The sequence below is a fragment of the Cebus imitator genome, unplaced genomic scaffold, assembly GCF_001604975.1.
Source record: "Cebus imitator isolate Cc_AM_T3 unplaced genomic scaffold, Cebus_imitator-1.0 Scaffold239, whole genome shotgun sequence".
NCBI classification, from domain to species: domain Eukaryota; kingdom Metazoa; phylum Chordata; class Mammalia; order Primates; family Cebidae; genus Cebus; species Cebus imitator.
This window is the reverse complement of record NW_016107554.1, coordinates 3,367,960-3,394,422: the sequence shown is the minus strand read 5'-3', so window position 1 is coordinate 3,394,422 and position 26,463 is coordinate 3,367,960. Positions and strand designations below refer to the sequence as shown.

The 26,463-nt window shown below is 37.7% G+C and overlaps 1 protein-coding gene across 11 annotated transcripts in view; it reads right to left on the bottom strand.

Annotated features, from left to right (window-relative positions):
• Positions 1–238: 238 nt before the first annotated feature.
• Positions 239–26,463, bottom strand: part of RBMS3 (RNA binding motif single stranded interacting protein 3) — a 764,636-nt gene continuing 738,411 nt past the window's right edge. For 4 of the 11 annotated variants that reach the window (XM_037727774.1, XM_017498259.2, XM_037727770.1 and 1 more), the window contains 3 exons: positions 25,633–25,713; positions 22,426–22,553; positions 5,823–6,686 (listed from right to left, as the gene is read on the bottom strand). In XM_037727774.1, the coding sequence (XP_037583702.1) occupies positions 6,680–6,686; positions 22,426–22,553; positions 25,633–25,713 (216 nt within the window). In that variant the 3' untranslated portion in view covers positions 5,823–6,679. Of the gene's footprint in view, positions 6,687–22,421; positions 22,554–25,632; positions 25,714–26,463 lie in introns of those variants that run through there. The other 7 variants (XM_017498269.1, XM_037727771.1, XM_017498261.1 and 4 more) reach the window with 2 other exon arrangements.

The window sequence follows — 26,463 nt, the reverse complement described above, 5'->3', positions numbered from 1 at the left end:
GTCTCTGGCAAGACCTAAATGGTCTTCTCTTTCTAACATCCCCCAAAGAGTGGCTTTCTCAGGTCCCCTTGGCATGTATAGAATGTTAGCTCTTTTCTCATTTTTTCTTAGCCGAGATGATTCCTTTAAAAATTCTAGCATTGTTCCAGATTAAATGTGGACACCACTCCTTCCTATCAGCCCTCCTCCCCCAACCAGTTTCTGGATGAGTGCAGAAAAACACAACAGCCCTACTGGATTGATTTTATTTTCATTTTTTATTGAAAGCTTCATCAAAGAAAACAGAAGTTTAAACCTAACATCCACTGATCTACAGAGAGCCCAAGGGATGGGGGAGATGGTTGTTCATTTGACTGTGGTACAGATGAAGAAATTAAAAATAAAACCAGAAACACCTTTGAATTACAGAACTTTCCATGACAGAGACAGCAGTCCAAAAACCTCTTAAATAAAGTTCAAAATTGAATGATGTTTCAGAAGTTCCATGAAGCTGAATATGGACTGAAACAAGGGTTTTAAAAGAAGCTGTGTCCCATTTTTTTTTTTTTTAAGAAACTGAGTATCTCATAGCATATACTACTACATATATATATTTTAAATTAAGATTCCAATTTTATTCTTCTTTTTAAATAAATGGAAGCATTTGTGTCCAGAATAGAGAAAACTTTTTCAAGTGTCTCTTTGAAACAATTTTTACAGTTCTTGAAAAGCATGGAATAACTCATTTTTTTTAACATATGAAGAGATTACATATTTGGGGGGGGAGAAAAGCACATCTTTCTCAGTAACCTTAGACCAGAGAGTTTGAAACAACGTATAACGTTAAAGTTATACTTTGGACATTATTTAAATTTGATGTGATCATAAAAATATCCACCGGAGTGTCAAAGTCATTCAGCCTTAATATAGTAATGCAAAGTCAAAATATAACAAAAGCAATGCATTAGTTTTGGTCAAAGATTTAAAAGTAGGAATAGGACTGAACCATGAGCTACTGTTATACTCTCATTGCAGAAGTTGTGTTGATCCGTGCTACTGGTTCAAATTTAGTGGAGTGAAGAGAACGAAAATAGCTTTCTTCTGAGGGAAGCCAAATTCTCCATACTATTTTTCTGTATATTCTGCAAGAATACAGCTAACTCTCAATTGTTTGTGGCAGACAGGAAAACATATTACTGATAATCAAAATTTATGGCATATAATGTATGGACATTAATTTTACCAATGATTTCAAACTCCCTTAAGAAATTAATACTTGATAAGAAATAATCAAACTGTATTTCCCATTGTTTCTTTTCCCACCCTCAGGGTGACATGCTAATAAAAAGAAAAATAAAAAACTGAGCCCAAGGCCTACAAGCTAAAAAGAAAAGACAAAACACATCCACAAAGCAGATAATTAGCCCTTCAAAAATTTAAGAGTGATTGTATTTATGCACAACTCAGAAACTGGGGCAGTAGTAAGACAAGCTCAAGTGTGACTCAGTGGCCTAGTGGTTCTTCCTGCAGATCCAAGCTTACTACACCTCTACTTCAGCCCTAAAGCTTTCAGAGTGGAAGAAATTTTTCTTATTATTTTCCCTCACAAAAATAAACAGAAATGCATACTGAAAGCCATTCATCCCTTTTGTTTTGCTACAGAGAGCATCTATATGTTATAGTATAAAGCCAAAGATAAAAGAAATTAATCTGGGGTGAACTCCTGTCTCCCACATCATAAAAGGTCTTTGGGGCCACTTCGGGATTTCGTGTTTAGTTCTTTATACTTTCCTGAACTCTATGTAATCCGCAAAGGACAGCCATGGCCAAGAGCATTTGGATGAAAGGACCAATTTCATACTTAGGAATGTTTGCAAAGAAATGTTAAACTTGAGTCAGACCCAGCTGTCTTCCAATGCCACAGTGGATGTCATTTGTAAAACAAATTGATTCATTAATGAAATCCCATGATCACGTGCCACAGAAAGGGTACAGTGTACAGAATCAATGAGCCTGTTTAAATTCTGTCAGTCCCTCAGATTGAAGGGAGAGGCTGTCAGTCCCAGTGAGCTCAAAATTTTGAAGCATGCCAGCTGCAATCACGTGGAAGACACTATCTCATCCTTTATTTTTTACTGAAGAGAAAGTAATATAGATCAAGGTGCTATGACATGTTTAAATTTTATTATAGCGGGTGAATCCTCAAATGTGCTGAATGTTGTTATACACGTACATAAATATTGTCCCTTGATTTCAAATCATAAAGAAAACATTTATTACTGAAACCCACTTGAGAATCTCTCTCTGCTTATCAGCTCATCTGCAGTGGTTCATGCACTGAAATTAAGAATGAAAATGAATTGCCAAATGTATTTTAATCTCCTATTAACATCATAATCTGTCTAGACAGCCTATTGAAACTTCTCCTCAATCGTGAAGATGATTGCAAGAGTCCTAATTACATCAAATTTCACTTTTCATTAATAGGGGTTTTTAGGCCACTATAAAAAAAATAGGCATTTAGCAAATATCACAATTATTTAAATAAAGAGGGTTTTTTTTGGGGGGGGACACTAATTGCTTTTTTGGGGCATACATAAACTGAAAGTAGTTTTGAAGCACTTCGCAAGGGGTCCAAAGATATATTCTTAGGTATAGTAAAATAAAGTGGACTTCCTGCTTTACACAGCGTTCTTCAATTCTCAGTCTTTTATCTCTAATGGGAGTGCTTTTAACACCATGTAGTTTTTCATTGGAAGGGGATGGAAGTGAGTCATATGCTTTCAAATGTGACAGATCTGCTAAGGTCACAGGAAGAAGTAACTCAAGTGAAATATGGAGGTAACATTCTGAAATACTGAAATCTACCAAGGAAGCAAACTAATCCTGGCAAAACTAGGGTCAGGTAGAGGATTTTTTTTAAAAAAGTATTATGACAGTCGCAATAGTCAAGATATGTCAGCATTCAAGGACAATGGTCATCAGCACCTGCCAGTATTATCCTCAGTTCACTTGGGTTCATTACGTTGTCTTCAGAGGACATGGCCACATATTGGGGAGTTCCCAGTTACCATGCACACTTGGACTCCCTTGGCGACACTTTTATCATTATTAAAAGAAAACTTACTCTTTCACTGACCATGAAACTAGAGTTTAGATGAGACTGTGTTTCTCTCATTTGGATTGTGGCTTTAGTTTGTTTCCCGATGTTTAGGCTAAGTCTTGGCAATTCAAGTCAAAAGGAAAAATGGAAACATCTGAATAAATGCTTGAAAATCTGGTGGACCAGAATCCATAGAAAATTAACTTCAACTTCAAAAAAAATTATAGTTTTAATTAGGTTTAAAATCACTACAGCATATTTTGTTGATTAAATTTGAATTCTGCTGTCCGTATATATTGAACACTTACTTTGGTTTATTATCACACAATGTAATGCTGCTTACCTGCTGATGCTTTTTTCTCTCCCAAACTTGGCTTTTCAAAACAAGTCTTAGGTAAGACAACAGACACTTTTTTTTTTTTCTTTTTTTGGTTTGAAAACATATATGTTATAGAATGGCATGATATAAACTATCCAAACACAAAACACACATGGACACATAAAATGGCAGGTAATTTCCTTTTGCAGAAAGTGGCTTAAAAATTGAGATTATTGAAGTTTCAGAGTTGAAATAAAATATTTTTGAATGTACAAATAAAGCAGCAGTTTTGAATAGAAACAGGAAGTTACCTAGGCACGTTCATCAGCCACATGGTAGCTACCTCTTAGCCTCATTGTTGATTGTGTAAATGAGACTTTCTTTGTATCACATTAATACATGTTTTTGACTTTTTTCACAGAAATGAAAGAAAGTATGTTGGTTTCATATTCAAATGAATTATGTCCAGGACAATCCTTGTTTATACAAAGAGTTTAGAGAGTGAAAAAGAAAAACAGAAAATATGGTTCCCATACACGTTTTTTGTACCCCCCAAAATCTTTGGGGCCCATTTTTTTAAAGATAAAAACTTAAGTGCCACCTTTACAACGCATGGGAAGTTGAAGGATGGAACAAAAGACAATATAAATCTAGCATTTTCTCCAAAGCATGAAAAACCATAATAGTGAGTGTGACCAGTTGGAATTTCTCTGTAACACACACATTTTCTTGGATACACGTTTGTCTCCAATGTGACCATAAATATATGGAGTCATTCTCTGATTTGAGCTTCTAATTCATGGGGTTGAAAGTAAGAGAACCAGAGTCTACATAAATAGTGGAATATTGACAGTTTCATATTGAGTCAGCCTTATTACTCATGTTGACCTAATGGGAATATGATTTACCTTTAAAACTTTTTAGTTTTTAAAAGCCTACCCTGTTTTATAGTATACTTAAATACATTTTCCTCTTTTTTGTGGGCTAAGACAGGCTCCTGTTACTGACTGAGTTTGTGAAAAGAGTTTTACCTATTTGATTCAAAGGATTCATTCAGAAAGCAATCTAGTGAATAGTTCACTTAACAAAATTCTATTGCATTGTCCTTAATTTGAGATAAAACTACAGGTTGAACACATATTATTTCATGAATCAAAAATGTAGATATATTTTATAGGTAAGTCAATTTAATTCATTTTAGACAAAGTTTTGCATCATTCTAAATGCAAGTATTCCTCCTTTGGCTTAAATGATTGATCAAACCTAATTCTTTTGGTTCTGATTGATCTAAATCATACAGTTTCTTGATTGTCAACTAGCATTTTAATAACTTCCCTAAATTCCACTAATAGAATTCTCAATCTTATTGAGAAGTCTTACATGCCTCAAAGAATTAATCTGAAAGAAAAAGTTTTTTTTGACAACACCAAGATATGAAAATACAATGGAAAGAGACAAAAAGAAGATATCCCCTCCCAATTTGCAAAACCAAGGTGACTATTCTTGGTAGGTGATGACAAAGACAGAGGTGAGAAGACAAAACCCAGAAGTGTCATAATTTAGAGGGAAGACTATTGTCACAAATACAGTAAGACCTTTCCAGGAGACCACTCAACATTTCACAGAAAATCACTAAGCTTTTTTGACAAGTGACCTTTCAGACTGGGTTCAGAAAGTGTTGTTAGCTGAAAATTCATATAAAGAACATTCAGCCTGTTAAATAAGCATCTTAGTTTACTAGCGGCCATCAGTAAAGGTTTCACTATTCCAGACGGCCAGTGAGAAACCAGGAAAGCTCACAGAATTTAAAGTCTTTTGACTCTATCAGCTGATATCCAGAAATCTTCGTGCTGAAACTGTTAAACACACAGGTGCAAGCTTCTGCTATCAATGAATATATATTTAAACAAAAGAAAGACAATTCCCCCCACCCTCTTTTTTTGCAGTATGTAAAACACCAGTGGAAGGTAGTTTAAACAAACAACAAAGTAAGAACTGGTCCGGCCATGTCGGTCAAATAAATTTTTTTTTTTTTTTTTAAAAAAAAAAAAAGAAAAGAAAAACAACCTCTATCTTCTGGACTGTAATAGGGTGTCACTTCATCTTTGGTATAAAATAGGCCATCCATAGGCTGAATTTGATCACAACTAGGAAACACTACAGAAATTGTCAACAATTTCTCTATCTATTGCTTTTTTTTGTTTTTTTGCACTTTTTGACCATAAGCTCCTATCTACTTAAGTTTTTTTTAATGCTCTTAAGCTAGGTTTTGCAATGTGACAAGCAAAGCTGACTAAAAAGTTTGTAAAGCTCATAAAAAAGACTGCAGATAAAAAGCACTAATGCTTTTGCTAGCGATCACGCTTTGTAAATTAAAAAAATCTGCATTCTGCCCCCAAACACGCATTATTTCTAATGCAGTTGTTTTTAAACCAACATTAATAACTTTACTGTAAAATGTTTTAGCCTTTTAGAATGAGTCATGTCAACACTTAAGACAAAGTTCATGAAAAGTCCCAGCATTTTTCCAATTCTTGCAGTTGCCATGGTTTCTTTATCAACAAATTTTCTTCAAATGAAGAAAAACATTTTCATTTAAACTATACAGTTTTTTTTTTCACCCTAAAAACTCAGTCTTAAACTTCTGTACCAGTTAAAGCCGGCACAATATTTCAATTCTTTCTTGATTTTTGTTTTTAACAAGACGTTGACAGCTTGCCTCGAGAGCCTTTGACGTCCTTAAAATTAAGGCAATTAAGATTCAAGATAAACCTTACCTAAATATTTCTAAGAAAAAATAAAATAAAAAAAACCCACTAGATTTAAACAAGAAGGGAAAAAGAGAAAGTAGCTTAATTATTGAGGAAGACAATTTGTTTCCATTTCTATTGCCCACCTCTTGACATCAGGTTTTCTGTTTTTTTAAAAAAAATGTATCTACACCTTCAGGAAAATTTTGAATTCAATTCAAATGTCCTTCCAGATAAAATATCAACCTTCGATTTTTTTTTTTTTTTTTTTTTTTTTTTTTTTTTTTTTTTTTCCTCTTCTGGAAAATTTTTCTTTAATTAAAAAAAAGATGGCAAAAAAAATTGTCAGACCACATGAAGACCATTTGCACAGCACATAAAAACTTTGTTTTCATTGGGTAAAGTATAAAACTAAAAAGAAAAAAAAATGCATTCCATTGACGTCTGTGCAAACTGGAAGCCAACTTCTTGTTCAATGAAGTTTCTTCATTCAAGGCAAAGATTCAGACGGACATTCTTCAGTCCTGTTTATGGTCTGTGAAAACAATTGAATAAGAGTAGTCATTAAATTAAAGTAACTTTGAAATCACCTTCTGTACCCTTTTCCAATGAGTTATCTTTAAAAGATACCAAGCTTTCAATATAACATAGTCACGAACGCAATTATAAAATCATACTGAATCTATGAGATTGTCAAATTGTGTCATAGAGTTTGTTTTCATTAAAAATCAAGGTTAATATCTTATGTTGTAGCTCCTTACAGATCCTTTGAGTAATTCTGTTCCTTCGAAACTAGGAATCATCACTAATTCCAGCAACATACATGAGATTCTTTACTATGTACCCAAAATAGCTGGGTTGTATGTTATCTCATGGTATTCATTACGTACATTTACGTAGGGCTTATTGCCTGAGGAAATAAGTGAGACAGTTAAGAAGCCAATGCAGTTTTATTCTCTTTTCCTCTTCCCCTCCTCCTCTTGTTGATTTGCCCTGTCAGGATTACAAGTTTGTGAGAGCAAGAGCTAGACTTCTACTTTTACGCTTTAGGCAGAGTGGTATATACACAATAGGTGTTTAGGAAAATATCATTTCACTGTATGCCACTTTGCTTAGCTCAGTTCAAATAAAGACTTCTGCTACTGCCCCTTCTATGTTGCAGGGTGAAGCTTCCAGCAGGTTGACTTTACTGTGAGCTCTATTGCCCACAGATTAGAAGTTTGTTAAATATCTTCAGAGTTGTGCCGTAGAAAGAAGTACCTTTATATTATCTGTAAGTCCACATTTAGAGGAAGGCCTTTTCACTCAGGGTATCGGATAACAGCAAAAAGTTATGCAAGTTCTTCTGATGCACAGTTGCTTAATTTACTAAATATGGCTGAGTGTTACTATGTACAGTTTTACAGACTGTTCACTATGCAAGATGCATGGCTGAGGGAGTGGGGACTAAATTTCAGCCCATCATCTGCTCCCCAAGGCATGTACCCCGGAGCAGAGCTGTCACCCTAATTCTCAAAAAACCTTCAGCAGTGCTTTAAACTCTGTATCGTTAAGCCTGAGATGGCCCAGAAAGGACTTCTTTTCCTAATTTGCAAAAAGCCATAATATGAGCTAGCTATTGCTATTATGAACCTGATTGATTTCTTCCTAAAATCATGTGAGGAAAGCTACTAGTTGATAGATCAAATATTCAATTTTTATCAATAGTTTAGTCCCTAGAAATATGGTTTTTTTTCTGTGTTATATGAGAAAGTGAGGTCTCTTCTAAGAAGTAAAGTGTTTACAAGTTTCTTATGGTAGCAACAATAAGAAAAATTTTATTAGCGGTAGTCATGGGAACCATGGTTTATATTTTAATTATCTCTAGCTTTGCAAACTATAGACTTCATTTATTTCTAAAAATCTGTATTACTATGAGAACAAAACTTTTTTTTTCTTGGTTATATAGTTGTGTGTGTGTGTGTTTGTGGTTGGGGAGAGTCTGTCCTTTGTTCTCACTCCCATCTTCCATTCTGGTATTACTTGTACTGAAACGAAAATGCCTAAAACACCATGAATCTCTTTAGCAGCTGCTAAAGAGTATGATGTCTTATTCAGTGGACTACAGTGCCTAGAATACCTGACCCATCAAGCTCAAGTACTTGATATTCACTTGTCTCAAAAGAATTGATATTTATGAGCTAGGCTGAAACTACTTTAGATTTTATAAACATTTTATAAACACAAATGTTTCCAATAGCCGTCTCCCATAATTTGCTTGGTCCTAAAGTGGCCCCACTGCCACATGAACATCAATGATGGCAAATAGATGGTTATATTTTGCAAGTTCTTGTTTGCTAGCTGAAGTCCGAAGGAAAAAGGATGTTGCAATTTAATAGCCCTGAATTCACTCCTGCCCCGCTCCTCTGTCCTGGAATAGATGTGCGTGTGCACAGTTACATCATAATTATGGATTGCACTGATATTCCTAAAAAGAGAAGGGTTCTAAATTTTTTAGGCTAGGATCATGGGCAACAAGAACATTTTAAGCTGGACATTTTAGAAATACAGTGGGTTACAACTTGAAAACAGGAATTAATGTGAAGAAATAATGAGTATGGAAATCATTTGCAAACTGTAAAACACGGTGCACATACAGTGTATCATTACTCACAATATATTAATACATAGAATGTATTACTCACAAGCTTAAAGGACATAATTTGCTCATCATTAATATACTGACAATGTATAGAAATTTGGTATTCATGGCAGTTCCGTTAGCCAGAGAAGATTTGAAGAATAGAAAGAACTTGCAATATCAAGGTTGAGATGAGAGTCTTCTAAGGTCACAGTGATAGACTTTAGAAGACCTTAGATAGAACTTAGAATGTGTTAAAGTAGGAATTTCACTGAATTTAAAAATAGTGTGGTTTTTAATCCTCTCATCATTCCTCCTCCCTCAAAAAAAAAAAAAAAAAAAAAAAAAAAGTGAATAGATTGGAGAGTAACAAACCATAATTTTAGAAATCCAGTTTTTTTGAGCAGGAGGAAGTCTTAGAGCCAAATGAAGCCGTATTTTCCAGAATAATTCCTGACAGACTAGCTTCATGTAATGCTATGTAAAAAGTGGGATTCTGTGATCCAGGGTACGTAAAAATGTCACATTGTATTCCCACTACTGGATTACTCACAGGTAAACTAAAGAAGTGGTTAGGGCACCCACAAAGAAGGGCATGAATATTTTTAAAAATTGTTCTTGAATGTAAACTTTTGTATAGGTATCCAAACTATAACATATACATGAAAATTTGTTAGACTTATTTCATAATTTAATTTTTAAAAATCTTGGATGCCAGGCACAGTGGCTCATGCCTGTAACCCCAGCACTTTGGAGGCCAACACGGGCAGATCACTTGAGCCCAGGAGTTCAAGATTAGCCTGGCTAACATGGTGAGAACCCATCTCTACTTAAAATACAAAAATTAGCTGGGCATAGTGGTACATGCCTGCAATCTCAGCTACTTGGGAGGCTGAGGCAGGAGAATTGCTTGAACCTGGGAGATGGAGGTTGCAGTGAGCTGAGATCACGCACTCCAGTCTGGGTGACAGAGTGAGACTCTGGCCCTCTCTCTCTCTGTCGTGCTCTCTCTATATGTGTGTGTGTGTGTGTGTGTGTGTACATATATAAACATAATTTTTGAAAAGTCTCTTAGAATTCCCTGGGAGGAAGGCCTCACACACCCTAATCTTTCTGGAAATAAAACATATGCTGTGTTTATCCCATGCTCTAGGAGGTCATGTCAATTAGTATTTTAGTGACTTTGAAGAAAAATGAAATAAGCAAAGCATTTCACTTAGTTTACAGTGTATCCCAACAGAATTTGACCAGAGACAGCTTCCCTCCCACCCCAAATCCAGGGCACAGTGGCACTCCCTTAGCGCTAGAGACCTAATTATCACCCTTTGGAGAACACTGATATAATCCTCCCACTGCAAAGAAGAGGAAAGCGAGGCTCCAAAGGGCTGAGTGATAACTAGGAAGTGGTAAAGGTGAAATGTGAACCAAGGACTTCTGATTCCACATATCAGAGTTTAACTCTGACTGAAGACACACTTTTCAGATCTGGTTATTTTTAACGTTTCCTACATAGCACAAAGGAAACTAGATAACTTAGGTGGGAATTGGAATTTCCATAGAATTTCCAACATAAACCACAGTTATTTCCTCCTTCTGTGATAAGAACCTGGAATGCTTTTGCATTAGCAGCCTCTTTTTTATTACTATTTTAACAGTAATAGTTTTTGGAGTACAAATGGTTTTGGTTACATGAATGAATTCTATAGTGAGATTTTCTGAGATTTTAGTGCACCTGTCACCTGAGCAGTATACACTGGACCCAATATGTACTCTTTTGTCCCTCAAGTAGCCTCTTTTAACAATGGGGTGCGGAAGGGAGAATCTTCATAAATACTAAAATGTGAAGTACTTTATGTTGAAATGTGGAATTTGTAATACTAAATATTTGCCAACAAATATCCCAAATATAGTCCCTTAATAGGCACATCATTTATATTCCTCAAACTGTTCTTTTCAGTCTTCTGTTGTGAAGTCTGTACTTTACAATGTTTTCAGTGTAGACCTTGTGATGTTAAATGTATGTATAATGGGTTAAGCTACTTTTCAGGAACACTGGCTGCCCTAATCAGAATTTCACACCCCACAGGAGGTCAGCTAGCATTTAATGGGAAAGGCCAGAGGTTTGTACAAGTACTTAAAGCTATTGTATCTCAATTAACATAATAATGGTTAGAAATGGGCTGCCTGATGAAAGGGGAAGCATGTTAATTAGCATAATGACTCCGGAAATGAGCTGCCATTTGTGAAACTTGGGAGTATTCAAGATAATGTGGATTGGGTAAATTATTTTACAGATATTCTCCACTTTATGAGAAAAGGAAGGAAGGATACAATAAAAATGTGGGGAAAACGAGGCAACATGGTACCTGCCTGTAACCATAGCTACTTGGGAGGCTGAGGAGGAAAGATCACTTGAGTCTACGACTTTGAGGTTGCAGTGAGCCATGATTGCACCATTGCCCTTCAGCCTAGGTGACAGAGTGAAACCCCGTCTGTGTTGTTTTTAAAGAAAGAAAAGCTTTAAAAATATTAAAAATGGGGGGAAATTTGTAGCATATAACTAACTTTAGGATGTTGTTTGAGCTTAATCTCAAAATTGGACTGTCACTGAATAATTTTCTGGTGGCTTCTGTAAAGATAACATCACCCTACCTCTAGATAATGGTCAGATTTAACCAGAGTGAATTTTTTATGTAAGATATGGTCAGGTTATTTCTAAAAACAGGGCTGAGACTTCAAGTATGCAGCGCAAACTGTATACATTGTGTTGTGCCTGCTTTCTAATCAATGCTTGTTAAATATTTAGTAAGTGCCTCTGTGGGTGCTCATATACCCCTTAAACTTTTCCCAGTGATGGTTACCCATGAAAAGGAACCCAGTTTTTATTACCCAGATGCTCAGCTCAATTCCCAGTGTCTTCCTTGAATAATTTGGAAGAATCTTGCATCTTACTGTGGCTAAAATTGAAACAAACTTAGAGTCACAGTAATTTTCAGGAGTGATTGCCATCCACAAATTTATTTTATTTAGATTATTCATTTTGCTTTATTCAATTTTGTTGCTATTGTTGTTTTAAGTCAAAAACTTAGCACTTTGTATCACATCAAAGAAGAGAATATTAGCAGGACATGTTAAATTTTCTCCAGCTTTAATGTCCCTAGGGCAATGCAAGTGGTTTTCACACGCCACACCACTGAAATATTTTATGTTCTAAGGTGCTTTCTGAATGATTAGATTCCTTGTCTTTCTCCAAAAATCAGGTTCTTCTGGGGTTGTAGTTCATCTGCCTCTGTTAATGGCATCAGTAACTTCTGTTTTTTTTCTTCAGTCTATCCCTATTCTACTTTCCCACGCCACCATTATATCCACTACCATCATACTTCAGACCTTTACCTCCTCCTGTGTGAATCATTGAAATAACAGGACTGTGGATTTTCAATGCTTCCAAGTCCATTGTCTAACTTCAGCTGAAGCAGCAGTCATAGAATGAAGAAAACGCTGTCCAAGCACCTCAGTATGACACATGATACTAGAATCTGGGTCAGATCAGCCTTTTCACACTATTCTACGAGTCTGCTTCATTTCTCAGACAAATACTCGGAGCTTTCCCACCCCTGGACTTTGGTCAAACTGTTATTCTGCCCAATACATTGCTTTTTCCCATAAGACCCAGATCTGGTTGCCAAAACTTCCATCAATGTTTATCCAGCCAGAAAAGAAAATGATGTGCATTCCATTACTACAGTACTTTTGAAGACAGTTTTTATTTTCTTCATTGCGATAGATAGATAGATAGATAGATAGATAGATAGATAGATAGATAGAGATAACTCATATGTAAATCTAAATCATGTACTGGATGGTAAGCCTTGAAGGGCAGGGATTCTGTCTCCTAGTACAATCCCGGCATGATGCTGGTACTATGATGAAGTTGGACCTGTGTATGGAGGTGATGGGGAGGCTGTCGCTAGAATCCATGAGAGGCAGAGATGCTATCTTTCAATCAGGCAAAACACCTGCTTCCCCACCACATCATATAATGACTAAGCAAAGGTGCCTTACATCTGGGTAGGGACAGCCTTGAGAAAGAAGACAGCCCTTCACTGGAGGCTCACAAACAAAAGCAACTAAAGCTTCTTTAATCAGGCAGGGAGAGGAGGAGATTCTGGACAGTTTCAAGAAAGGGAATAATCTGCATCCTGAAATCCATCCTTGAAACATGTTCCTCTCTGCCCAGCCTGCATTGGTAATGGATTCATTGATATTTAAGTCAAATCATGTCATTCCTGTTTTTTTCTTTTTTTTTTAAACCTTCCAAAAGTTTCCTGACTCATTTAGAATATAACAAAGCATATAATTACTGGACACAAAGCCAAGTAGCCAAGGGCCAAAAGCTCTATAAGAGCTGGCCTGTTTGACTTACCTCCTGTTACTCTCCCCTCTAGTTCAGGACATTCATGCCTCAGGTGGCCCCTCAGGGCCTCTGAACTTCCTGTTTCATCTGCTTAAAACACTTTTTCTCCAGACCTCTCCGAGATTAGCTTCTAATTAATTGTCTTTCAGATCTGAGGACTGTAAGACAGGCTTCCTCTGGTACCTAAAGTACTCAGTAACTTTCTATCAAAATAATCTGCTCTGTAGTTCTGTATTTTTTTCATTATTTTCTGATTTATCCATTGATCATACATCTAGTACTAGAAGTAAACTCCAAGAGAGTGAGGGAGGCATCTGCCTCTTTCATTAGTCTTTCCCTAGCACCTAGAATGCTGCTTGTCACAGTAATTGTTGACTGGATAAATGAAAGTATCTTTTCATTTAGCCAGACTTCATTAAATGTTAGCAGGAAGGTTCTAGAATCATTCATTTCCTTATTGTGTTTTGGCACAACCACAGCCAGTTTTACCTACTCACTGAGTCTTAAGAGGTGCTTCTGGCAAACAGTCTATTAGAATTTTCTAAAGAAACAGAAATAGGAGGTATCATAAGGAATTTGCCCCAAGATCTGTGGTCAGCAAACTGGAGACCCAGGAGAGCTGATACTGATGGTGTGGTTCCAGTTTGAGCCTGAAAGCTGGAGAACTAGGAAAGCTGATGATGTCAATTTAAGTCCTAGAGCTGGCAGGCTCGAACCCAAGAAGAGCCAATGTTTCAGTTCAAATCCAAAGGCAGGAAAAGGCCAATGTTCTAGCTTAATCAGCTAGGCAGGAGTTTTCTTTTATTCAGAGGAGGCTCAACTTTTTGTTGCTTAGGCCTTCAACTGACAGGATAAGGACATCCCCCACTGGGGCAGGAGTAGGGGGAGGGGGCCGGGGGGATTCTGCTTTACTCAGTCTACTGATTCAAATGTTAATCTCATCTACAATCACCCTCACAGACACATCCGGAAATAATGTTTGATCGAATATGAGTATTCCATGGTCCAGTCAAATTGACACATAAAATTAACTATCACAAGTTCACTTCTTGTCAACTTGGCATTCATATGCTTCTTCACAAACCATATTTAATCTTCAAGTAAAGACCATAGCAAGGACATGATTCCTTATAACATGACACAGTATCCTACATATGACCAAAAACACACTATCCCCTTTCACAGAGATAGAGGTAAAGTCTTTGATGTTTACTCTCCTCTTTGATATTTTATAACTTAAATACTGATGTAAAATGAGTAATACTTAAATACCATGAAACAAAGTCAATATCCCTTACAATACATGGTAAGAGAATAAGATATTTGCTTAATATACATGTTAACATATAAACATACACATACACAAATGTATTCATGAAAAGGTGAGGAGGAGATACTCATGGTAATTTCAGTCTTCTTTGCTGTAGCTGGTCATGTGGTCATAGCTGATATTTATAGTAATCTTTTTTTCACTATCCATTCTGTGTTCCCTCTGCCTTCAGCAAGTACTTCAGCTGGTCATGATTCTTTACCTGGTGGGGTGATCCAAACCTCCATTCCTGAAGGATGTGGGTCATTGGATTGAGTGAGTAGTCGTGCTTGGATTATGTTTCTGTAATTTTCCATTGACTTTAATTACAGGGCATGGTAACACTAAAAGACATTCTAAGGGATCTCCTGTGTTCCAGATATACTCTTCCTTACCACCATTGCAGAGTAGTGGTCCATTTTTCCTTTGTTACTCAGGATCAACCACCCCACCCAGCACAGTAACTCCCTTATCTGTCTGTTGATTCAGAAACATGAGGAGTCTAAAGTGGCTGTGGATCGTATTAGCTTCTAGTTCAATGGAATTATTGTTGTCTCTCCTGGTGGAAGCATTCCTCCTTAGCAACTAAGGTCTCTTGGCCAGCAGAACATGATGTCATTAGAACAGGAAGCAAAAATTTTGCTAGTGGGTCACTAAGGGTAATAGTGAGTGGTGCCACTCTCATTTTTATCTTTTAATTTCTGGACTCATGAAACCTGGCTAGAGGAGAACCAGCACCATATATGTTGGGTACTCATTCAAAGCACATGCAGCCTTTGAGAAATCCTTCACCAATCCCTGCATGATATTGGCAGTTAACTGGCATTGAAACTGAGCCTTCAAAAGGACATTCCGCTGTTCATCAAGCCAGCTGCTTCAGGATGGTGGGGAACGCGGCAAGATCAGTGAATTCTATGAGCCTAGGCACAGTGCCATGCCTTATTTACTGTGAAATGAGTTCCTTAATCAGAAGCAGCGTCGTGTAGGATAACATGATGGTGGATAACGCATTCTTTAAGATCATTGATGGTAGTTTTGTCAAAAGCATTATACATAGGAAAGGCAAACTTTGTAGTCTAGTAAGAAGAAAACATTGCCCTTTTCGTGATGGAAGCAGTCCAGTGTAATCATCCTCAGTACCATTTAGCTGGTTGATCACCTCAGAGAATGGTGCCATATCAGGGATATGTTGCTGGCAGATTGGGCACTCAGCAGTGCCTATGCCAGGTTTTCCTTGGTAAACAGAAGTCCATGTTGCTGATCTCACGCATAACCTTCATCTCTGTAGCCACGGCCATTTTGTTCATAAGCCCATTTGCCAATGACAGGAATGGCTAAGGAAAGAGGCTGACTCATAGTCACAGATGATATCATCTTATATCTTGATTATCAAAATTCTCCTCTGTGGAGGTGATCCTATGATGGGCATTCACATGACTATCAATGTCTTCCCATTATTTATTTATTTTTTGCTCCATAATATTTTCACATACTTTTTCCACAAATATGTTCCCAGTTTCCCAATCATGTTCTTTCCAAGTCCCTGACCATCCAAACTGCTGGCTGTAGCCCGTGATTGAGTATATAATCATACTTCTGGCCATTTTTCCTTCTAAGCAAAGTAAACAGCCAGATGCACTGATATAAGTTCTACCCGCGGAAAGGATTTCACTTCACCGCTGTCCCTCATGGTTGGCCCAGGAAGAGATGGCAGTGCCTTGGTTGCCCACTGTCAGTTGTGCCTGAGTATCAAGCAGAGCCACCTATAGACCAGGCCTGAGTAGGCAGGGGCGCAGGAGTGGGAGACATGGATATTTGGGCCCCTTTTGCATGTAGCTTTCTGTGCCTTCAGGGTCTGCTCAAGCCTGAGCGTGTACATGCCAGTTCCATTTTATGATGGAGTACTGCATGTCCATCTTTATGGCCTGGTTGGTCAGACAACCCCCAGTTCATGACAGGTAGCTCAGATCACAGGGCAGCTTAATTGCACATATTTAAGTGTTCGGTTTCTACTGAGGCCCAGTGGCAAGCCAAGAGATGTTTCTCAAAAGGAAAGTAGTTATGGATAGAGAATGGCAGAGCTTTGCTCCAAAATCCTCAGGGCCTTCACTGTAATTCACCTCTAGGGGCCTGTCAAAGCCTCCAAACAGCATCCCTATTTGCATCTGACACTTTAGGAACCATTGGATGTGCTGAATTATATGCCTCAAATGACAGAACAGCTTCCATCACAGCCTGGACCTGTTGTGAAAACTTTAATCTCGGTCCCATTCAAAACTAGGAGTCCTTTGTGTCACTCAGTAAATGGGTGAGAGTAACACGCCCATATACTGCCTCTAAAATCCAAAGAAACTACTCAGCATTATGTCTTTTTTGGTGATAGGAGATACTAGATGCAACAGGATGAAACTTACCTTTCACCCTTAGAGATACATTTCCACAAGCCCTGCAACACTGGACCTCTAAAATCACTGATAGAAGTCCGTTGAATTTTTGTTGAATTTATTTACCAGTCTCAGACACACAAATGTTCTACTAGTAAATCTAGAGTAGTCATTACCTCATTAAATCTAATCAGCATAATGCATAAATGTAATGGGCCGGTGTAACATCTTGCGGAAGGGAGAAACCATCAAGATTCATGCAAACTAAATTGTGACGTGGGCTAATATACTCCCGAGGTAGGACATTGGAGGTATATTGGTAGCCTTGAAAGCTGTAAACTGTTTCTGGTGGGTCATACTGATAGTAGTGGGGAAACAAAGGAATGTGCCAGATCAACAGATGCCTAACAAGTACCAAGGGGTGTGTTAATTTGCACAGGTACAGCCACTGGCATTGGAATCACCACCTGGGTATGTGATATGGTTTGGCTCTGTGTCCCCACCCAAATCTCATCTTGAATTGTACTCCCATAATTCCCATGTGTTGTGGGAGGAACCCAGTGGGAGATAATTTGAATCATGGGGGAGGTTCCCCCATACTGTTCTCATGGTAGTGAATGAGTCTCATGAGATCTGATGGTTTTATCAGGGGTTTCTGCTTTTACATCTTCCTCATTTTCTCTTGCCACTGCCAGATAAGAGGTGTCTTTCACATTCCGCCATGATTCTGAGGCCTCTCCAGCCTCAGGATGTGGGACTGTAAGTCCAATTAATCCTCTTTTTCTACCCAGTTCTGGGTATGTCTTTATCAGCAGCATGAAAACAGACTAATACAGTATGCTTATAATAATCCACTGTCCTTCTCTAAGTTCCATCTGTCTTCTGCACAGGCTAAATGGACAAGTTAAAAGGAGTTATAATGGAAATCAACACCATGCATGTTTCAAGTTCTTGACAGTAGCACTAAATTTTGCAATCCCTCTAGAAATGCATTATTGAATTTGGTTTACTATTTTTCCCATGTAGAGGCAGTTCTTCTGTCCTTCATTTTGCCTGTTCCACCATAAAAGTCCTCATTCTACAAGTCAGGGGACCCAACCAATGTGGCGACTCTGCGAGCTACTGAGTGGTCCAGAACTAAGGAAACAACCACCAGGTGGGCTTGGGGATTCATAGAACACACTGTGAGAAGGACGTGAGCTCAATACTCTGGTGTACCATGGTGCCATTGTAGGTCTCTCAGAATTAATGTCAGTTCAGAGCCTCTGTCCAATAGACCCTTTTTCTTTTCTTTGGTCAGGGGCAATAGGTCCTTTATGGGAAGGCTGAGAGAAAAATTAACAGTATACATTTTTGATAGTTTATCAGTGTCTGTCTTTGAGGAAACCCAACCTCCTCTTCAGTCACTGGATTCTGGCTCTGTAAACTGGCTCACATCTGGGAAGTGATTGAAGTGTCAATGAATCTCTGTCTTTATGATTCAAGTTAGACATTTATTCACCTGACCTGAATTTTTCTGCTTACAAAGCAAATAAGAATTTAGACTTTCTACATATTTCACTTTCAGGAACACTATGATCAGCCAGCCAGTGTCATAAGTCTGCATGAGTCAGACAATTCTGATTGCTGTTTTGTCTCTGCTGTCCACTACAGTAACCATGCCAACCTTGCTTTTAGTGACTGAGTGTTGCCACCTGGCCTCAGCCACTCAGGATCGAATAACTCTAATTGTATTTATATTTCCCAATTCAGTGACTATAGTTCCCATTGTAAGTTCTAGGCTACAAAGAAGAACAATTGCCAAGTTATTCAAGGATGCCAAGGCTCTCCTCACATATGCATTTCTTATAGTTGTGCTGAAATGTCTTCTGGACCCTCCCAGCGTGGGTGAGTAGGTCTTCAATGATAAATACACTCTAATATTAAAACCTCTCTAAGCCTTCGAATCTCTTCCTCTAGGTTAGACAAGGCAGGACTACCATTTCCAACTAGCTCGCTGTGGGTCATCTCTTATTCCATGTTTTAGTCAAGCAACCAAACTAACGGAGTCTTTATAACGCCTTGAGCTGCAACATTAAATGCAGAAGCTATGCTTAGTGAACCCATGTCAATTACTTTGGGTTGATCCAATGTTTTGTTCCTTCCATTATTATCTCACATCATTGATATCCATTTCCACCTGCGTTCCCTAAATTTCTGTCTGTATGAAGTAAAAAAATGCAAGCAGTTCTTCTGAAGTGTAGTTCACCTGCTTATGGGTGATATTTTGGACCTCACCTTTAGGGGCTTGTTAGGCTTCAGGCTAGTTATAGATCTAGAAGCAAAGAAGTGTGGAGGTGAGTCCTAAGAAGACTGAGCATTGTCTTATATGACAACTGGCTCAGGGAAGCCATTACAGTTTTTTTCAGGCAATGCAGGGTTAATATCCTCACACAGGGGTAGACAGATCACTCCCACTTGTAGTGGAGAAGCTATTCTCACTGGGCATGGGGAGGCTTCTTCCCCTGGCAACGAATATTCATCATATTTAGGGGCTTACTGTTCCCAGCTTAATTAGGTTCTGCCTCCATATAGCCATGCCAACTTACAAGATCCCACTCTCTCTCAATTAATGCCCTTACTTTAACAGTAGATACTCATGAGATTAGGAGTTGAGCTTTTATTGTAACTCAGCCTGTCATAGGATGAGATTCTGGGTTTGATTTTCAGCAGTCTTAGCCATGTGGCTACAGGAAATAAAGAGCTTTTCAAGGCAGACATAGAAACCTTCAAATCGTTTATACAGTGTTTTAGCTGAAAATCTGAATCCCTGAATGCATCTTCTTCTTTCCTCATTATATCTGGTGACATTAGGAGCAATCAATCATATTATATTCATTGATTTGCCAAAAATGTGTTAAAATGTCATATACATAGTTACCCATCTCCTTGGTTCTTAAAAGTGGTTGATTAGGCATATTTAATTGAGATATTTTGCCTATCTCCATTGCCAGATCATGTCATGGAATATAAATACTCTTTACTACTAGAAATAGTCATTAGTATCTGTAATCAAATCAGAAAGCCAATTTCAGAAGTAACTGTGTGTGTGTGCGTGTATGTATGTACATACACGCACACACACACACACACACACACACACATATATATATAATGCATATGAGAGAATTTTTGTTTTCTTGAATAAGAAATTGGCTCACACTATTATTAAGACTGAGCAGCCAATAGTGTAGTTCTAGGTTGAGTTTGAAAGTCCGCGAACTAAAAGAGTTGATGTAAATTCTAGTTCCATAGCTGGCAGGCTCAAGACCTAAGAGCCAATATTTTTCTTTAAGTCCAAAGGAAAAGACCAATGTTGTAGCTCCAGCAGTCAAGTAGCAGGAGTTACTTCTTATTCATTCATGAGAAGTTCAACTTTTTGCTCTATAGTGGCTTCAACTGATTAGATAGGGCCTCCCACACTGGGGAGGAAGATCTGCTTTAACTGATTCAAATGTTAATCTCATCCAAAATCACCCTCACAGACATGCCCAGAAATACTGTTTGGCCAAATACATGGGTACCCTGTGGCTCAGTCAAATGGTCACAAAATTTCCCATTACCCACAGTATCTCCCATCTCCCACCAGTGTCTCTCGCTATGCTTATACATAGCCAATATCTGCTCCTTTCCCCACATATAACCCATTGACCAGACTGAAAAAAATGTTCAATATGCCTGGACAGGAGTGAGTTTCAGAGTCTACGACAGTGTTAGTTTTGCACATAAATGTGACTCACACAAGCTATGCCAATTAAACCAACAACAACATACTGCTTTCCTCAGGAACAATCTTTTCTGAAAGTCATTATTGACAGTAATAACAGCAATCATAATAATACCTTACATTTGTAAGGTTAAGTCGTATTCTGAGAAAATTTAATTTGTAAGAATTTGTAAGGCTGACTTTAGATCTAAACCACACATAAAGCAGTTTATTGTCTTGATGAATCTAACAAATCTCTTAATGTATATTGAGGTTAAAAAGTGACAAAGACTCTCTTCTTGCTCAAATTTTAGTCAGGCTACTCTGAGTCCCCTTCTTGAGTATGCGTAGACTTTGCTCCCATTCTTGCCAGTTCTTTATAGCCTAGTTTTAGCAAGAATCTTGCTAAGTCAGTTTAAAGAGATGGATAACCTATCCTGGATATGATCACACACAATATCTGATCAATTTTCTCATCCTTCTCATCCCCTACCTTTGATGTTATCATCTCTTGATCTGCCTTCAGCAAGGCCCCTGTCAAGTTAGTTGAGCAGTAAGTCCCCTGTTCCTGATGTCTTCTCTTAGTAAGTCTCCACTCACTGACCCCTGCTCTCTGCTTGTTGGCTGCAAATCCCCAGCTGTGTTTGCTGTGTTCTGAATTAAACGTGATCTCTCTTCCCTATTGCCATAATCTGAATATCTATTGCAATAGTTCTTAATGGCAGAAACAGCAATTACTTTTGTACCAACCTAATAAAGTTTTCCTTATTGTTTTAACAAATATCAGAATAATTTTTTTTTTCTGTAACAAGAAAAATTATTATTTAAAATAATGGAGCAGCACTCTGTAGCCAGTCAGTATTATCTGGGGATATGCTATGCAGGGATTTGATTGCTATGTACAAAATTGAATAATCTGCATGCCAAGACACCTGTATAAAGCCTTTCCTTTTGTATAAATTCTTTTGGTTTCAATAAAAAGCCCTCAAACCTTACCAAAGTTTTCCAAATATTTACTCAACACAAAGGTAAATGTACTTTGCATTATGAGTGATTTAAGGATTTACAGAGTAATTCTGAAAATACTTGCCATTTTATTCCTGAATAGGACCATATTTTCTATTGCTTTATATCTTAAAATACTCTTTTTCATGGACATTTAATTAGGTATTCAAAGTAAGCCTACAAAGGGGAATGTAACTGTCTTCATTTAAGAGAAGACCGAGACCAAAATGCAGGCTATCTATTCAGTTTCAGGGAGGAATATTATAATTTTTTCAATAATAAATACGGTAGATATTTTTAAAATGCCTACAATGCCTCTCTCTATTTCAAGCTTTTTCAAAGCGAACTGCTACATTGACTGTTTGGCCAAGTGTCTTCCTTTGGCTAATAAGACAGTAGAAAATTAGTAATAAACAGAATTGAAGAGTACTTGTACATTTGGGCTTGTTCTTTGCTGTTTTTGAAATTCTGAGACTTCCATGTGAATTAGCCTGCTGGATCAGAAACATATGGCCCAGTCACTTCCATCACAGATCCAACACCTAGCAACACCCAGAAGCAGAGATGCATAAATAATCAGCAGCTGTTCCTAGATGTCTGATTCCTGTCAAGATCAGAAGAACCATCCACCCAAAGTTAGCCCAGATTTCAAACCCACATAATCATGAGCTACATAAATGCTTGTTGCTAAGTTTGGGATGGTTTGTTTTTCAGCAAGAGGTAACAGATACAACATGAGAAAGTGATGTCAAGATGGTTGATCTTGAGGAAAAGAGCTTAGCACAGGCCAGACTTACTTAGACTGTTGGTAAGAATATGCAGGTGCATGTTCGTTAGATGTGTCCACTGCTATCTGTTGCTGCTGACCACTGGTGTCCTGGGATGAAGGTGCCACTGTCTGGGGAGAGGTATCAGCAACAACACCCTAAGGAGGCAAATAACAGAAAAGCCTTACTTGCTTCAGCAAAGGGCCCTCTCTAGATGGGCTGTAAGTACCCCTCTTCTCTGGCTTGAGTAGAGATGCCCTCAGCTATATGAAGTCACAATACGTACTCAGAGGAAACCCAGAGAGCACATTTAGATAGGGGATAAGTAATTCATCCTAATGTGACATGAAGAAGCCTTGCCAGCTGAAGTCCTTGGAGAAGTGGTCGTAAAATAATTTTGCCTGTATTTGGAACTTTTAAATGATGTTTACACAGTTGTCCACAATAAATAACAATTTATCCTCATTCAGGATTCCTATAAAAACTTGTATGTTCAAACATTTTCCTGGCATAGTTCACTGTATCATGTCTATACCATTTGGCATAACAATGGAACCTGAACTTAATAAAAATATACATCAAAGTTTGGAAATCTTTTAAAAGGATGCTAATTAAGTAGGTGGTTTTCTCTTCAGTAATTTGATTTGATTTTGTTTTGTTTTCCAGGATACGAACTGAAAATCATTGAGAAGTTTTAGAAAAACAACAACAAAACTTAACCTTAATTTTGGTTTGCTTTTCCTTTACCTTTTCTGTTTTTGTTTCTCATAGATGCTGGCAAGAGTGGATTTCTGGAAATGGTCATAATCAGGAATATATTTTTGGATCCCACAGAGGCACAGGTGATTTTATTTGGTCGTTAGTAGCCTAAGCAGAGCATCTATCTCAATACATGTTCCTGGCTGTATATTTGCAGTCCTGGATACCTGCAGTGATGTCAAGTTTGAAATGTTCTTGGTTAATTCTGTTGCTAACTGAAATTCCCTAAATTTCTTCTTTAGAATTTGACAATTCTGTCTATATTTATTCACCCTTTTCTTTCCGAATTTACTGTTTGGTATTATTTTTTTGAACCCTCCCACCAGCATTTACTTTATAGATATTGATAAATGGTCAATGAATGTTTTTACATAGAAAATGAATTAATGCTTATAATCACTGGTTCAAGGCGATATCAGAGTATATTTATATTTTTCTCAGTGAAATATTTCTTTGTAATCCCTAAATATAACTATAATTAGACTGTTTCCAGTAAGCCACAGTCATATGTCTCTTAGTCATCAAAATGGTCAAATTTTGTAGATAAGTATGTCTTTGGTGTACACAGGGAAATGCAAATATGTGGTTGAAGTTGACATTTAAAGTACCTAGAATGTCCAGATCTAAAATTTTCTCATGGTATTGGTGCTTTTTGACAGCTAAATACAGCAAAGAACATGAAATTTAATCACATATTCTTCAAATTCTGAAAAGACAATTAAAACTGTTTAACATGACACATTCTTTGAGACCTACAGGTCTAGAACACATGAAAGATTTAAAAATTGGAACCCCTGGCCAGGCGTGGTGGCTCACGCCTGTAATCCCAGCGCTTTGGGAGGCTGAGGCACGTGGATCACAAGGTCAAGAGATTGAGAGCATCCTGGCCAATACGGTGAAACCCTGTCTCTACTAAAATACAAAAAAATTAACTGGGCGTGGTCGTGCACACCTGTAGTCCCAGCTACTTGGGAGGCTGAGGCAGGAGAATCACTTGAACTTGAGAGGCGGAGCTGGCAATGAGCCCAGATTGTGCCACTGCACTCCAGCCTGGTGACAGACCGAGACTCCGTCTCAAAAAAAGAAAAGAAAAAAAATGGGAACTTCTTGGTTTCCCAAACCTTGGTGGTATGAACACATATTTGTCGCACACCAAAACCAGGAAACATTTTAGAAGATCCAATTTAGTCTATAAAGGTCTCCCTCAATCTCAGAGATTGAGAGTTTTGGTCGATTTTTATGTGGAGTGGTGGTACCAGCACACCAGTTGCTTGCCAACAAATGGAGCAGCAAAGACAACAACTCCAAAGGATTCCCAGATGATGAGAAGGAATGCACAGTGACTGCAATGCACATGTGCATCAGGAGAGGGGAAAGAAGGGTAATAAAACAGCAATGTCTACAACAAGAGAGAAGAATGCATATACCTAAATGTGTTACCACCATCTACATAGCTTTGTGCCTTCTCCATTTCTGTGTAGTTCATAGCTCTGTCCAGTCAAATGATGTGTAGACGGCATGGATTTATCAGAATGTAAAGAGAGAAGGAAAGCAGCAAAGCTTCCATTAAAGACAAACTGACATCATCATTCATGATATCCACAGCAATAAGAGTTGTACCGTTTCTTTCTTATCTATAAGAAGCTGCAAACCTGTGAACATTCTTGGCCTAGAGCAGTGGTTTCTAGTCTTTGGTACACATAAGAATCATCTAAGATCTTTTAAAAATATGATGTTCAGTCCGTACTCCAGACAAATGAATCATAATCTCTGGGGATAGGACTCAGGAATCAACATTTTTTAAAGCTCCCCAAATAATTTCAATGTGCAGAAAAGTTTGAACTAGTGCATTCATCCAGTGTCTCTCAAATTTTAATGTGCATCTGGATCACTGAGTGGTCATCTTAAAATGCAAACTCAGATACAGTAGGTTTGGATAGTACCTGAGAATCTACAGTTTTTTTCTTCCTTCTGACAGGGTCTGTTTTGCCCAGGCTGGTCTTGAACTTATCTAAGAGATCCTCCTGCCTCACCCTCTCAAGTAGCTAGGATTACAGGTGCCTGCCATCGTGCCCCATAAGTCCGCACTTCTAACAAGCTCTCAAGGGATACCTTTGATGCTGGTCCAAGAACCACTCTTTGAGGAACATGGCATTAGAGAAGTAGTTCATTCACATAGTTGTAAACTTTTTTCCTTTTATAAGTATTTGTGATTAAAATTTGATGGAGTCGTGATTTGGTTTCTGGAAGAGACTCCTGTCATGTCCCTGTAGCAGATGAGCTCATTTCATGTGCAAAACAAAACACAGCTACATCCAAGGTAAATGTTTATACCTTCATATACTGAATCTATAATGTAAAATTTTAGAGCAGCACAAAAATTGCAAGTGAGCATTCCTAGGGTTATGGGGGACTACAGTGCATGTGACTGAGATGTATCTCTTCTAACCTCTTTCTGTTAGACAGGGATAGACTTACTTCAATAGAAACAGCTGTCGGAGGCACAGGCGTGTACTGGGGAATGTAGGTCCCTTGCATAGGAGCAGCAGCAGTCATATACTAGAGAGAATCAAAGAAAAATGCATGTGAACTTTGAGCTGCAACCATGAGAAAATGAAATACCACATGAGATTGCTTAGCTGTGTGGCCCATAGCCAGTGCATATGTTTTTCTCAACTCAATTTTCACTAAAACTAAGGCAGTTCCTCTCAGTATGGAAAGGCCTTTGCTTACTGATTTAGTACCCACAGCAGCTCTACCTCTTAATTATCAATATGAGTTAATTCACCCCATTTCCTCACTTTGTCCTTTTACACATTCTAAATAAGGTTTCAAACATTTTTTTACATTTCACATCTAAACACAAGCTCCAGGGGGATGGGGATGATGTCTCTTTTTCTCTCTCTTGTATTGCTAGCACCTATCACATAGTAGGCTCTCAACTAGTATTTGTTGAATGAATGATCATATAAATTGTTAGTAATATTTATTTTTTTAATTAAAAAAGCAGAAAACTAATGTAAGAAAGTTATGTAATACATTCACATAATTGGCAAATGTCATGTTTTCATGTTTGCATCTTTTTAAATATAAAAAATAGAGAATTACAGATAATATTGAAGTCTCTATTGTTCCCGTCTCCCATTCTGTTCTCATATCACTATTAAAATTTCCTTTCCAATGCCTTTAATCCACCAAATTTTTCTTATCAGGATGAATAACGAAGCCAGATCATTTTTTGCTAAGTTGCAGTAGTCAATAAATTATGTATTGGGGATAACTTCTATTTTTGCAATAAAGAAAGGGAGC